Below are 15,992 nucleotides of genomic sequence, written 5' to 3'. Positions count from 1 at the left end.
GCAGAAGACGAGCGCTTTACACAGTTAATTGCACTTTTTCGGGTTACGTACATAAATGCACTTTTGCCGATAGGTGAAAAGTCGGGTTAGGAGTTTACTACGCTATCAGCTCTAACATGAGCAAACGCAAGACCTGTTGCATTGCAAATGCTTGTTATACTTTTTAGTGCCGCATTTGCGCCGCTTTTTGACGCAAATGCCACGCAAATTTACAAAATACAATTGTATTTTGTAAGTTTGCGCTGCTTTTGCGTCACAAAATGACACAAATGCGGCGCTAAAAAAGTATAAATATGGGCCTTGGTGTTCACGCCCCCCCCGGTCTTCCTCACCAGCCCCCACCTGCCCTAGCTGCTGTCACTCCTCCAGGCCCTCCGTGCCCCCGGGAGGGAGGGCTCCAGGTGTGTGGCTCTAAACAGGCCTCCTGGGTACCTTCCGCGCGCCTTACCGAGGCCCCTCAGCCTAAAGCCTGCTCTAAGCACCCGGTGGCTGTGCGTCCCGGCCTCCCTCACCTGCCCCTCCGTGCCCTCGGCAAGGAGCCTCAAGTGTGCGCCCCTGAACAGGCCACCTGGGCACCTTCTACGCTCGTCACCGTGACTCCTCAGCCCCGAGACCTCTCTCGGTACCTGGTGGCTGTGCGTCCCGACCTCCCTCACCAGAGCCCACCTGCCCTGGGTGCTTCCTTCCACCTGCCCCTCCGTGCCCCCGGAGGGAGGGCTCCACGTGTGTGGCACTAAACAGGCCACCTGGGCACCTTCTAGGCTCCTCATCGTGACCCCTCAGCCCCGAGACCTCTCTAGGTACCCGGTGGCTGTGCGTCCCGACCTCCCTCACCAGAGCCCACCTGCCCTGCAGCCATGGGTGCTTCACTCCACCTGCCCCTTCGTGGCCCCGGGGGGAGGGCTCCACGTGTGTGGCACTTAACAGGCCACCTGGGCACCTTCTAGGCTCCTCATCGTGACCCCTCAGCCCCGAGACCTCTCTAGGTACCCGGTGGCTGTGCGTCTCGACCTCCCTCACCAGAGCCCACCTGCCCTGGGTGCTTCCTTACACCTGCCCCTCCGTGCCTCCGGGAGGCAGGGCTCCACGTGTGTGGCACTAAGCAGGCCACCTGGCCTTCTAGGCTCCTTATGGTGACGCCTCAGTCCCCAGACCTCTCTAGGTACCCGGTGGCCCTGCGCCCAAGGCCTCCCTCACCAGAGCCCACCTGCCCTGGGTGCTTCCTTCCACCTGCCCCTCCGAGCCCCCGGGGGAGGGCTCCATATGTGCGCCTCTGAACCGGATCCCTCGCCTCTCCCCGGGCCCCGTTAATAATTCATTGGCTCTGAAAGCAGGGAGGGGCGAGAGGCGGGAGCGCAGCCGCTCGCACAGGCAGCGCGCTGCTCTGCAATGCCTGCGCTGAGTCAGGCTGCCTGCTTCTCCTAGGGAGGGAGGAGCTGCCTGCAGCGCAGTCACCGACAGAAAAAAACACTCACTGCCGATACCCGCCACCTCAACTTTTCCTGCACGGGGGCACCGGGAGCGCCGCCTGGAGGGAGGACCCATGCCAGCCGTGGGCAGCCGTGCGGCCGGAGCCGAGGGGGCAGGCAGAGGGGGCGCTGCCCCACACAGGCAGGTTATTTCAGCCCTCTCTGGCTGCTGTGCAGATGCTGGCGCTGGCTGGTGGTGAGGTGAGGGGTGCTGTGTGTGGGGGGATGAGGGGTGCTGTGGGGAGAGGGGAGGCCTGTGCTGAAGATGGCGAGAGGATGCTGAGGTGAGCAGGGGAGGGAGGAGGGGAGGGTGGACGAATCAGAGGGGCGCTGGACCGGTGCAGGCCCGCAGGATGCTGAGGAGGCAGCGGGCGAGGGGGGAGTGGAGAGACGGGGGGCACATGGGGGAAAGAATCTACAGAGAAGAGGGGAGACCCGAGTGCATGGGGGGGGGGCGCATTGGGGGGATCGCTGCTGAAGGAGAAAAGAATGAGCCACAAGGATTCATTGGGGTCGGGGGGGCTACTAAATGAGGGGAGGGAAGAGGTGCCCCGAGATGGAGAATGGGGGAGCTGCTGGGAGGAAGCTGGGGCCAGGGAGCATTGGAGGGTTACGTGCGGGAGGTGCAGGGGTGCCGGGGCGCACGAGGGTGGTACGCTGGACCAGAAGGAGGGGTGCCCGGAGGATTGAACCTTAGCCCCGGTGGAGGGTAGGGGGTTAACGTACGAGGTGAGGTATGGGTCCACTCTAAGTGGAAGGGAGAGACAGTACCACCGGAGGGGGGGGGGGGGGGGCACTGAGAGTTTATGGGGAGAGAGGCTCATGGGTGAAACATGGGGCACTGGCAGCGCTTGAGGAGAGGCGTGTGTCAGCCCACGGGTCATAAAGAGTGCAAGAGGAGACGGGCTACTGGGTGTGAAGTGGGCATTGAAAGTGCACGGAGAGAAACGATACTGGCTGAGAAGTGGGAACTTGAAAGTGCATGGAGAGAAAGATTATTGGGTGAGACAGGAGCTACTGGGTGAGACATAGAGCATTGCAAGTGCATGAGGAGAAAGGCTACTGGGTGAGAGGTGGAGCATTAAAATTGCATGGAGAGAAAGATAAGTGGGCGAGACATAGACCATTGAAAGTGCATGGAAAGAAAGACTAATGGGTGAGACATGGAGCATTGACAGCGCATGGGGAGAAACACTACTGGGTGAGACGTGGAGCATTGAAAGCGCATGGGGAGAAACGCTACTGGGTGAGACATGGAGCATTGAAAGTGCATGTGGAGAAACACTACTGGATGAGACATGGAGCATTGAAAGTGCATGGAGAGAAAGGTTGCTGGGTGAGAAGTGGAGCATTGACAGCGCATGGGGAGAAACACTACTGGGTGAGACGTGGAGCATTGATAGCGCATGGGGAGAAACACTACTGGGTGAGACGTGGAGCATTGAAAGTGCATGGGGAGAAACACTACTGGGTGAGACGTGGAGCATTGACAGCGCATAGGGTGAAACGCTACTGGGTGAGACGTGGAGCATTGAAAGCGCATGGGGAGAAACACTACTGGGTGAGACGTGGAGCATTGAAAGCGCATGGGGAGAAACGCTACTGGGTGAGACATGGAGCATTGAAAGTGCATGTGGAGAAACACTACTGGATGAGACGTGGAGCATTGAAAGTGCATGGAGAGAAAGGTTGCTGGGTGAGAAGTGGAGCATTGACAGCGCATGGGGAGAAACACTACTGGGTGAGACGTGGAGCATTGATAGCGCATGGGGAGAAACACTACTGGGTGAGACGTGGAGCATTGAAAGTGCATGGGGAGAAACACTACTGGGTGAGACATGGAGCATTGAAAGTGCATGGAGAGAAACACTACTGGGTGAGACGTGGAGCATTGACAGCGCATAGGGTGAAACGCTACTGGGTGAGACGTGGAGCATTGAAAGCGCATGGGGAGAAACACTACTGGGTGAGATGTGGAGCATTGAAAGCGCATGGGGAGAAACGCTACTGGGTGAGACATGGAACATTGAAAGTGCATGTGGAGAAACACTACTGGATGAGACGTGGAGCATTGAAAGTGCATGGAGAGAAAGGTTGCTGGGTGAGAAGTGGAGCATTGACAGCGCATGGGGAGAAACACTACTGGGTGAGACGTGGAGCATTGAAAGCGCATGGGGAGAAACACTACTGGGTGAGACATGGAGCATTGAAAGTGCATGGAGAGAAACACTACTGGGTGAGACGTGGAGCATTGAAAGTGCATGGAGAGAAACACTACTGGGTGAGACGTGGAGCATTGAAAGTGCATGGAGAGAAACACTACTGGGTGAGACGTGGAGCATTGAAAGTGCATGGAGAGAAACACTACTGGGTGAGACGTGGAGCATTGAAAGTGCATGGAGAGAAACGCTACTGGGTGAGACATGGAGCATGGTGCTGCTGGGACAGAGTATTGTTGCTGTACTACTGACACCGCGGGGGGGGGGGGGCGGGGGAGGTCAGGGCAGCATCTTTTGTGGGGCTGGTCCTATTGCTCACTATTGAAACAGTGATGTTGCCGTGACGTGTTATTGAGCTGCTGGTGTTCTTCATTAAGGGGGTGATGCTGGGGCAGTGTGTTTTTGGGGTGCTGATGCCCCGGAAACAGGTCCGTGTGCTGCTGAACAGTATATTGTGGGGGGCTGGTGCTACTGCTCACGGGCATTGACGCTGGGGTGATGTGTTATCGAGCTGCTAATGCTTTTAATTAAGGGGGGGGGGGGTTGCTGCTGCTCCTCCCACAGGCCCATGTGCTGCTGGACAGTGTATTTTGGGGGGTTGGTACTATTGCCCAGGGGCGGTGACGATGGGGTGATGTGTTATTGAGCTGCTGCTGCCCTGTCCCAAAGGGAATACTGCTGTGGCGGTCTTATGGGGGTGCTGCAACCCCTGACATTGGTAGACATGCTGCTATACACTGTATTTTATGGGGGGCTGGTACTATTGCCCAGCGGCAGTGATGCTGGTAGGGTCTGTTACTTCTTCGAGGGGATCAATGTGTGTTATGGGGGTGCTGCGTCTGCCACTGGTCAGAGACCCCGCGTCCTCTGCAGCTTACCCATCTGTTATGTACCTATATTTGTACTGAGAGTTATGTATGCACCGATGGCACTTACTTAAGATCTAGGCCCAGTCTGGTTTGGTATATTTCATATACTTCTAACAATACGGCCAACTGATTGGTCCCTGCTGATGTATACATTATTGTTACCATGGATATGTTAAACTGGTGTTCTTACAAATACTATATACATTGAGACATATTAATCTTCGCGGAGCCTCGTTTTCCATTTGCCACCATCCTTTATGGAAATTCCAGTTGACCAGTTGAAATTGGTTTATACTGCACTTAATTAAGTAATATAGAGATGATCCCACTTGCATTTTGAAAAGGTTACTGGTGCCTCTTTTAATGGACCCAGATGTTTTACACAGTCACACACACCTGTGTCCAGTAGAAACTGGCATTTCACCAGTGCTGAGTGTGAAACACTATGTGAGAATTAAAACTTAGTCATATCGTAGTGGGACGTTCTGGGCAGATTTGTGTTAGGTGGGGTTGACACGTCCCTTGGTTTTAGGACAGTTCTTAACTTTTGTTCAAATGTCACCCGACCTGTTAGGAAGTAATTTTTACCTCATTTGATATGGTTCATTCCATTTAAGATCTGCCCTTCATAACTTCCAAATTTGCTTCCGGGTTTAACTGAAAGTTGTTTTTAAAAGTGGTAGCCTTATATTGGCATACTTATAGTAACTGTCACATTCGTGTGGCCTGATTCCTTTTAAGCCTGGTCTAGGGATAGGTTGAATTATTTTTCCAGCCTCACATTTTCAAAAAAAGCATACCAGAAATACATATGTACGTACCCTTAGATGGCCTTTCAGTCAAGAACTCTTCAGCCATTGGTCTGTTAATGTGTCATTCACATTTAGCTTCTACCAACCACAGCCTAAGGCATGGGGCAAAGGTTCAGCCGAGTTCAGTCACTGGCTCTCTTCTGCGTGACTGACAGCATTTTGCTCTCGCCCATTTGCACACCCACATAGAAGACACTTCAGTGTAATGCTCGGAGGCCAACCCCTGCTGTCATTTCATGTTTTTCAATTTATTTTTGCAATGGGTTATTTGGTACTTTTTTGCAGACTTGCACACATTACCTTCAGGTGGCAGCATTTTTAATTTTAATTACGTTTACACTTTTCATGGGTATTGCATATATTTACAGGGGGAAAAAACAAGCATTGGCTAAGCTAGTAGGGCTGGTTTTAATTGCATAAGCACACAGCCTTAAAACACTGGAGCAGGACACAGGTGGAAGCAAGCAGGGAAAGACAGAGAAGGGTATAGAAGTAAAGTAGTCTCTCATGCAGTTCAAAGCATTGGAATGGAGGCGGAGTGATACACTCAAACAGCCAACAAGATTAGGTAAGAGATGAATATTCCACTTGGCTGAGAAAAGATGTTCTTGACAAAGTCTCAAGCCAATGGCTGTAAGAGGATGTTTGAAAGGATCCAGTGGTTGCAGGCAAGGCTGGACTGGCTGTACCGGGAATCTGGCTTTTCCTAGGGATGCTGGATGGGTGGGGGGTGCTTTTCTTACTGTGGGGCCGGTTTTGAAGCAGTTTTAAAAACACTACAGAGTTCCTTTTATAGCCAACAGCTTTCAGTCAAGAATAAAAGTTCCAAGATAACTTGGGGGATTAATGTACCTGCTGGAGAGAGATCAGAGTTTGTCTAGTGGCAGGTTTGACTCATCTAAGTTAGTGCAGAGGGTTAATGTGCCTGCTGCAAAAAATGTGTGTATGCAAATTACACAACAGTGTTTTATGTGCATAGCTCAGTGGGATGCTGCATTTGTCACAGAACTCCTTTAGTTATTGTGCAGCTCATAAGTTACAACCATAATCTAGCACAGTGAGCTATGAGCTGCCGTCAAAGAGCTGCATGCAAACTGCATGGCACAGACAGTTACGTTTTTCCCAGTCTTTGATTATCCTAATTCTGCTAAAAAGGGCTTGTTTGAATAGAAATACATTATTAATAAAGCCAATCCTAACTACTGTGTTATGTTCTGAATCCTGAGTATATGGTTCCCCAGACCAAGCACTCTTAAAAATGCCACCAGTATGGATGACATGTGAATCCGACACCTTGTAGCCCCCTTTGTCCTATATACCATTTTCTGTTCACTGATTTACACACCTATGATTCACTGTATGTGTGTTTGATGCAAAGTTCTCCCACACCCTACGCTGGTAAGAGAGGCGCTATAAAACAAATGAAATACATGTGAGGGACGGGCTATGGAGAGATGAGAGGCACTGTTAGAGGGTGAGGGAATCACTGAAGAGCCGCAGTAAATGTTGCCGTATCCTGGTGCACTATGAGGTCATCATTTACTATGATTTGAAAACGAATACAATTGAAGGTATAATGAAAAATGTGTTGTAAAAGGCACCGTTTTGTCATTTGTTTCCAAATTTTCTTGGGTGGGAGATCCCCCCCCAAAAAACCTTCTTGTAGTGGTCCGACTCGCTCGCTATGTACCCTATGGGCACCAGTCTGACAAAATTTGCCAGGGCTGCTTTGGGTTCCAGTCCCACCAAAGTTGGAAGGGGCGGAGCTAAGCCCGACTCGCAGTGTATTGTTAGCAAAAGGTCTGTTTGACAGCTACAAGGTCAAAATCCATATCAGTAAGTGAGGAGTGACAAGATTCCTTTAGCAGGCCTCAGTGCCAGGCTCGGAGAACCCCTATGATGCCAACTACGACCCCACTTCATACCTCCTGCTTCCTCATCCCTACAGTTCTTGCATGTTTATTTCCCTCTTGCAGGTTTTTTCATCTCTTCTTTGTCCCTGTTTTCCTTCCTCTCCCTTTCTCTTTTGTTCTCCCTTTACTACCTTTCATTCTCTTGCTCTGGTCTAAAGTCTGATGGCGAAAAATAATTATTTGTCCCAAAAATGTGCGCTTGTGCCCACCATCCGCAACCATTGGCACAAAGGATCTGTGATAAGGCATGCAGGCCAGGAAGTCAAGTATCTGGAGACCAACTCAGACTTTCATCCTTCTAAGTCCGATAACTGGAGTACCATTAAACTGAGCACTCATAGCACCTTCTCTTTATAGTGCTTAGAAGCAGAAACAGCGCGACCGCATCCATATATAAATAATTATTATTGTTAATCATATAATTAACTTACTTATTGGGCCCCTTTCATGGCATTATTCACAAGGCTTGCCAGCCCCATTACACTAATGAGCCCGAAAGAGGGCGAAATGTGGCCATGATTGTTGGAGCTCGTTGAGGGCTGCCTAGATGGCCGGCTCTTGCAAGTTTGAGGCCACACTTCCTTCGGATATTGGCATTTTCAGCTTCGGGATAAGGGCATTGAAGCAAAGCAGTGGGCGCCCCTCGGCTTAATGGTGCATTCCAACAAAAGCTGTTTGTGTGACCCGATTCCAGCCTGAAAACACTTCGGAAAGGGCTGCCTGGTTCGTGTGAAGACGTCTTCACACAGCTATAAATGTTCTGTTTGATATGGTACCGCTGGCCCTTGATAGCACCAGCCCTTTCCTCTCCCCCCACCCTAACGGAATGGTACATCCTCTTTTGTTTTAATTGAAATCACAGCAGGCCTTCTCGCTTCCTGCTCCCTCTGGGAAAGTTGACAGAGTGAGGCTGATGCAGCAGTCACTCTGGCATCTCTGCGTTGCACAACGCCGTCTTCTGATTGGTGGAGAGCAACCAGGTGCCTGCACAACGCCGTATTCTGATTGGTGGAGAGCAATAAGGTGCCTGCGGGGCCGCGTCTTATGTAAGGCGCTTTAGCTGCTGGCGCTGATGGTTGGAAAGAGGACTCCGGGAAGCTAAACTGCTTCAGGGCAGACAGAATCATTGTAAAACAAAACCCTGGGCCAGTGTAGCGCACATCACTATCCCAACCCCTTTCTAAGCGCTTTTATAGATCTGAGTGCGCGAACCTTCACCTCCAGAGCAGCTGCCAGCTGGAGTCCACCTGTCGGCCCAGATTGTGTTTCAGGCTCAATGCTCAGCCAGTCCTTGGCATCTGTGCCGACGCTTCCCAGGGCCACTGAACTAAACAGCCCTGGTTTTATTGATATTTTAGCACGGGAGCCATGGACGTAAATTCACCAAAACACCAGGGGTGGTGGACGTGACATCACACGCCATTTCATCTTTACTTTTACTCACATGCTTACACATACACACACATTCACTCATACACACACTCTCCCTTACATAAGCGCACTCTCATCGCAGGCATGCACACAACATACATTTAAAAGTGTGTTTTTTTAAACTTACCTCAGCCTTTAAGCTAACTCTACTTTATTTCTAGGCCAAGCATGCAAGCGCTTTGACCTGTTGTAAATATTGTGGGCTTTTAACCACGCCCACCTCATGCCCATCACTTTCACTCGTTCGTGAGCTTGCCTTTCAAAAATCACTTGACGTCATTGATAATTGCTTTACGTTTGTCCCGTCTTGAGGCTGTTTTCGTCATGCCTTGCAGACTGCCCCGGTTACGTGGGTTATTGTACGACTGCCATATACTTCAGCTTGGGTGAACATTTTTTTTTCTTTTGTCTCTCCCCTTCCTGCTGCATGGCGGCCATGGCACTCACAGCGCGAACAGGCACAAGAGCGTGAACTCGATCAGCGGTATTGAAGTGCTGGTCACATTGTTCACAGTTACGTAATCAGAGTCATTTCTTGTTGCTCTCCCCTTAAACACTTGAAATTGGTGAATGTTTTACATAAAACAGAAATCCTCAAAGCGAAAGCGGCTCTCCCGGGAGAGCGGAAGAACCAATACTACAATATTCACTGCACGCAGGAAAACTCTACCCATAAGGTTCTGCAAGCATTCTTTATCACAACCAACTTTTTGCCCTTAACTCAGCCTGTGGTGGTCCTAGGACAATGGGACCACCACCAAACGCTCAACACAAAGCACTCTTTCTGTCCAGGTCATCTTTGGGTCCCCACACTAGTTTAGAGGGGACCCCCAAACAATAACCCCTCCCACCATGCAGTATCTTTTTAAGCTCTTTCATGGTTGGAGCTTTTGTTTTCTAGCTGGGAATAGCTTGTGTTTTATGTGCCTTGTTTATAGTATATTTGTTGTAGGCCTGTTATCCTTGAAAAAATATAATGCATAATGTCCTTTAGGGGCTACATATATGGTTACTTTTGTATTATTTATTGTTGTTTTCTTTTTGTGTGGTTGTGGCCGCAAGGTGCTAACTATCTTTCTTACAAATGCTATTTTTATTGTGGTGTCTTCTACAAAACAACTTTGCTCATAACTCAGCCTGTGGTGGTCCTAGGACAATGGGACCGCCTTCAAAACTTTGACCACAACGTGCTCCTTCTGTCTGCATCATGTCTGGTTCCACACACTAGGTTAGGGGGTACTCCAAAATTATAGCCTCCCACCATTAAATGTCTTTTAAGCTTTCTTATGGCTGGAACTTTTGTAGCTAGGAGAAGTTTTGTTTTAAAGGCCTTGTTTGTAATGTCATTACAGTAGGCCACTTAGCCCTAAAAAGTTATCTAGGGCCTAAGTATATGGTTTCTCCTGGGTTTTTTTAGGGGTTATGCCCTCTAGTGGCTAACAGTAGGGTAACATGAACATGTTCTTACTGTTTTTAGCATTACAGTCCAATGCCAAAAGTTTCTTTCTGATAAAAGTTTAAATGAATTGTATAGGTTTAATAATTTCTCCTTATTACAATTATGACCATATTTCAGGCCAGCTTAACATCCTTATTACACTATGACTGTTTGAAGTCTCTCAATATGTTTGGGTGACCCTTCTAAGTTTATTTCTCCTCCGTGGCTGTCTTGTGCCTTTTTGGGGGAATTGTGTTAGCCATCCAGCGACTCTGATGGTGGGGTGGTGAAAGTGGGATTCTATTGGAATTAGCATGGCAGATTTACATTAGGATGCTAAATAACAACATTTTCATTTTTTGTTGCAGATGGAGGAAAAAGGTAAATGGAAATGCTTTAGTTAGATGCAGGGCCACTGGAATTATATGGCAGGAAAAGACAAACATATGAGGCAGGGTTGACCAATTTATGTGGCAAGAAAAGTCCAGCTATGAATTTACAGCGCTAATAGTCCTAACTCAAGCAAATGTGAGACCCATCGCTTTGAAAATGCTTATTTATTATACTAAAAATATGTTATTATTCACTACTAGGCTACTATAAAAGACTGAGTGAAAACAAGGGAGTGGATCCCCAATCGACGTCCATAAGGAGGAGCTGCCCCTGTGTTTTTAACACTGATTTTGCCACCTCTGAGGCCAGGGGTTGCACAGGCAGTGCCAGGGATTGCAAGTGGCAAGCTGGGGGTCGCAGCTGTGACCCCTGGAGACTCCAAAATGATGTCCGTGACGGAAGCCCTCATTTGTTCCTAGATTTTAACCTGTGCCCGTCAACTTGCCAACTTGGCTACAGATACCTGCAGCAGGCTAAACCCACTGAGCTGTTTTATAGGAATTGGGTCTTGTAACCAACAAGTTACATAAAAACCTAAACTGTAGCTTAAACCTAACAAGGTGTTATCGTGGGTTTGGACAATGTAACTTGCAAATTATACACAGGGGTGTCCACGTAGGTCCAGGAGGACAGGGTTACGACTAGATTAGCAGGCTAAGAACTGACTATATAAATACGCCCCATTCAGGTTCATTGTTTGCACATATATATTTTTCAAATCAGCGAAAATCTGGCATGTATTTTGCCTATGTAGGACACTTGTATTTAACATAGACCTCTGCAGCAGGTGTTTACCCCGACAGAGCTATCTCAGTACAACTGACACATTTACATTGAATTCATTCATCCGACCAGCTGCTTAGAGCTGACAGTCACCACAACCTTGGGAGCAAGGGTGTAACCCTGGGGGTGTGCATGCTGAGTCTGGGGAAACCTCATGGTTTCCCCATGAAATGTGGTAGTAGCTGCTTCCGGCTTTAGGGAAAAGCACATCTCTGGACTTTACCCTGAAGTGTTTCTTTGTGAATGAGTGTGTGTGCCTGTGGGGAAAGAGGAAAGATACAGACCTGTGGTGGGGCATGTCTCACTTGCTTGTAATACTTGTTTCATTCGCGTTCTTTGGTTTAAAGTATGACACCTTGTGGATTGCTAACCTAATATGCTCTTTGGCATGTCTTCTTAAACTGGCTTTTCTATTTATTTTTAGATAGCGCCAAAATGTGGCTTTTCAGCTGTTCAGGACGCTTTGGTGAACTGTAAACTTACGCTATAATGTATGGTTTATTTACCAAGAGGTTTTGTAGAGCGCTGTACCCCACTTTTCATTTACTTTCGAGCGCTGCAAATAAACCCTAGTTGATATGTGGGGGAGACCAGTGCTTAATTTAGAAAATAAATGAGTCTTCCCCTGGTGCTGTCAAACGCCTGGGTTACTGAATACCAAGTCTGCCTAGTACACACCACACCTCAAGCCTCTTTCTTCCAACACCCTGCAATTCCTGCTCCCTATCTCATTAATGTCAGGGCTGACTAGTATTGACTCCACCTCAAGACTCATTCTTCCAACAAACAGCACTTCCGGTCTGTATCTCATGAACAACAAGGCTGTCTAGTCTTGGTTCCACCTCAGGTCTCTTTCTTCCACCACCCCACACTTCCGGTTTATCTCATGGACACCCAGGCTGCTTACTGTTGATTCCACCTCAAGTCTCTTTCTTTCAACACCCTACACTTCCGGGTTATCTCATGAGCGCCGAGGCTGCCTTGTGTTGATTCCACCTTGTCTTTTCTTCCACCACCCCACACTTCCGGTTTATCTCATGACCACCAAGGTTCTATTTTATATTACACTTTCATACTGCGGTTTCTCCTGTGGTCAGTGTGGCTTGAATGTAAGGGTAAAATGGTTAATCATAGGCGATGAAAGACTTTACCTGGTAGTCAGCCCAAATTACACTTCTCGTGTGTCCCTCTGCTGTAGCATTGGCAAATTTCATGATCTTCAGTTTCTGGATATTCATTTGCAGTTTGTTTGCAATCGTACAATTTAATGACCTTTACTTGGGACCAACAGGCATTTGGGGAGTGTGTGATTAAGACTGAATCATGCGTGAGAAACAGGATTGAGACAGGAGATCTGACTGCAAGACGGATGACGTTTACTGGAGCCAGAACCACGTTGCGCAGAAGATTGGAGTACATGACCAAAAAGAAGCAGGCTAGCAGGCAAAACAGTTGTCAGGCAGTTACAGCTGGCAGTCGGAGGGGCATGTCCCATGTAGATTCACCAGGGCTTAAGGACATAAGTAGAGTTTGGTTATGGTGCTCAGCGGGTTGCTTTTGGTTTTCATGATGGCCATATTATGCCAGTTTCTCTCTGTTCACTAAATCAGAAGCAATAAGGGCTCCAAATATGCCACATCCTTTTACTGGTGGCAACCTTCTAGGCTAGGTGGATCATCACTTCTGGATAAACCTGGCCGGGCGCCCATTTGTAAAGGGGAACAGAACGTCATTGACTTCTGCTCACTCGTTGAGTTGAGTTGAGTTAGGACCATCTGAGAAGATGTTGATGGTGGCATCGGTCAGGCGTATGGGTCTGTATGATATCACTTCTGTCACTGGGACTTTTTATAGATATACTCAAAGGGAAAGATGCACAAAAACGTTGATATCTGATATAAACATTAGTACCCACCACTCACTTTGGTACTCAAAGACTCCAGGAGATACCATGCTTGCACCAGGTGCCTTTGTTACGGGTGTAAATGTAAAAAGGCTTCCTTTACACATACGCAGGTGCCCAAATCATACCAAATTTAGGAAATTACTTAAAACTGTCCTGTTCTCATTCTTCGCCCTCTCTCTGTAGCCGCAGCCTGGAGTCCGTATGTCACTCTGCGCCGAGATACCCTCCCGGGGTGATTTGTGCGCAATATAAGTTAAATTAACATAACATTAACTAATGCAGGTGTAAACCTACAAGTGCAGACTTGCAAATATTTTTGTGGAGCACAATAGTCAAAGAAAAGTAGTGAAGTGTAGAAAAAAATGAGTTTATTTTGTTTTACTTTTCTTTGGCTGGTTGGGCCTTTCTTCTGGCAAAGCAGCAGGTGTATTAGAAGAAACTGCAGGACCACTGCAGGAGAATGCAACCGCCTCCTACCCCCCATCTTTCAGGTGAAAATTGCTCACTTTGCAAGCATTAAACGGTAGCTGTAGTCCACAAAGCGGCATCCTGATTGGGCTGGCCAGCTCCTAATGTCCCATCCGGGATGCTGATCTGCATTAGAACACTGGCATGCTCAGAGCTCCATTCAAGCCAATGAGGTGCCTCGGGGCCAATAATGGCTGTTACGGACCTTCTGCTCCAGCGTTCTATGTGTCTGTCTGTTTCTGCTTCTTTAAAGCATTCTGCCCCAGTGCATGGCATGTTCTAGTAGTGTTATAGCCCGTGTAGTGACCATGCCTCTTGGAAATCTTAACATTCAAATGCCTCGAGCTTCCCAGCTTGCACTTTTATTTTACAAGTGCACTAATTGCCTTGGGGGCATCCACAAAACTCAATATTCTGGCGAAGCCCTTGCTATTTGGCCTCTCTGGGCCACCGTGGTCAGCGCCTCTGCACCTTGCACGCGCGCCTGGTCCCCGTGCAGGGGTCTAACCTCAGCCCGGCGAGGCAGCGGCCCCGATAGCATCCAGGCCGGATGTAGGTGCCTTTGGCAAAGAGCGTGCTGGATGCGTGAAGCGCCCCTTGGACGGGTCTTTATCGATAGCTCCCCACCCTCGTGCGCAGGGTTCCCCCCTGCCGCTGCTGCTAGCCTTGTGCTGGGGTGGGTGGGTGTGTTTTAAGCGCTGTTTGGTATCCAGTGAGGCTAACACGCCAAGAGCACTTCTTACTTGTGAGAAATGTGCTCAGTGCAGAGGCGAGAAGTTCATATGTGAGGCGCCAAGAAGTGCCTATCCTTAGCAAACTCAGAGGGTCGCATCAGTAAACAAATCCGGTGCACGGCAGCGGTGCAGTGACATCTTCACCAGCGACCAGTGCAAAAACATACATGTTTACCAACGCCGAGTAAGTGCAGAAATGACATTGTGTGCCAGTCTTGTAGTGCAAATGTCACACTGCTGAAAACCGGCCTGGAAACAGCACAAAACATCTCCCTACAGTACACCATAGCCGAGCACTGGCACCGTTTACAACACGTGTGGCCCCTCAACTTGTATACAGAGCTGAGAGGATGGATGGATGAGTGAAGAATGGATGGATGGATCTGTGAGGGTCACTTGGGCAGGATGTACAGATGAATGAATGAGTTGCCATAATTGGAGAATAGATGTATTGATGTAATGACATAGATAGTTTTACGAATGCACACCCATCACAAATGTATTTGTGGACTGTCCAGAGTCAATGGTGACCATGTCCATGACACAAGATGTATAGGGCCGGACATCGTGCCTTTGTAGAGGCCGAGAGAGTTAACAGGGGAATGTACTGTATTCCTCACCCCTCGAGCAGGTGGGGGACACTAGGAAGACCTGCCAAGGCACAGAGGGTGGGCATTGGTGGTGCCAGGGTCCCCTGGGGAGTGCACCTGGAGTGTCGCTTGGCTGCGACTGAAGCCCAGTTGGTCAGTGAGATTGAGGCACGTGGTTTATTTTTTTAGCAGAAGCTAGACGTGAGCTGCCCTCCCGCCTCTGGGAGGGTCGGGCAGTGTTAGGCCACGTGTGTCTTCAGACCTGTGGACAACCCATGGTGTGCCCAAGAGCCGCATGGAGGAGCCGGGGAATCAGATGAAAGGATGGAGAGGAAAACTGACCCGGACTCACCCCCTGGGTGGGTTTGTCTTCTTCAGTGGAGGCTTCTGAGGACTTCTATCAGGGATACCGAGGACTTCACGGAAGTGAGGACCAGCTGTGCGGAAAGTGAAATAGGGCGATCGATACAGTGCACCAGCGGGGTCCTACATGACGTCACAAGAAGGCAGATGATGCTGGAATGAGATGCGAACCCCAAGACACCAGCAGGTCAAATAAATTGTCGTCAGTAAGCACAAAAGAATCGTTGTTTTCCACTTAGTGCTTAATTTCCCTTGGATATTGGGTCGCCCCGTTCTGTATGTAACAGGCAGGTCAAAGTTTAAAATCCAAGCGGGGCAGACATCAGCTTTTCATCCTTCGGAGTTCTGTACAAATGGCTACCTTTGAGTTCGTTTATCCGATGTTATGAAGTCAGCAGTGACACCTTCAGCAGCTCAATTTTTTCTTCTTCTTCAAAGCATTGTAATCACGAACCTATTCCCCGTTGGGCAATTATGTGCTTTGTGTAAGTGAAATTTAACATAACCTGACTGATTCCATTGAGGTCAACGAGAGCTGCAACTCCTAGAATGACTTTGGTTGTTCTGTGAAAGTCCAGGACCTGAAAACAGTGCCCCTGTCGAA

At 48.8% G+C, this 15,992-nt stretch overlaps 1 protein-coding gene across 2 annotated transcripts in view; it reads left to right on the top strand.

Moving 5' to 3' along the window:
• Window positions 1-15,992, top strand: part of PLEC (plectin) — an 831,873-nt gene that overhangs the window by 51,039 nt on the left and 764,842 nt on the right. The window contains exon 1 of one of the 2 annotated variants that reach the window (XM_069220972.1): window positions 1,632-1,670. The exons of the other annotated variant lie outside the window; for it this stretch is intronic. Coding sequence (XP_069077073.1) covers window positions 1,647-1,670 — 24 coding nt within the window. The 5' untranslated portion in view covers window positions 1,632-1,646. Of the gene's footprint in view, window positions 1-1,631; window positions 1,671-15,992 lie in introns of those variants that run through there. 2 annotated transcript variants of the gene reach the window in all.

The sequence above is a fragment of the Pleurodeles waltl genome, chromosome 2_2 (assembly GCF_031143425.1).
Source record: "Pleurodeles waltl isolate 20211129_DDA chromosome 2_2, aPleWal1.hap1.20221129, whole genome shotgun sequence".
NCBI classification, from domain to species: domain Eukaryota; kingdom Metazoa; phylum Chordata; class Amphibia; order Caudata; family Salamandridae; genus Pleurodeles; species Pleurodeles waltl.
Note: the sequence above shows the minus strand (reverse complement) of the source record. Positions and strands in the feature narration are given on the sequence as shown.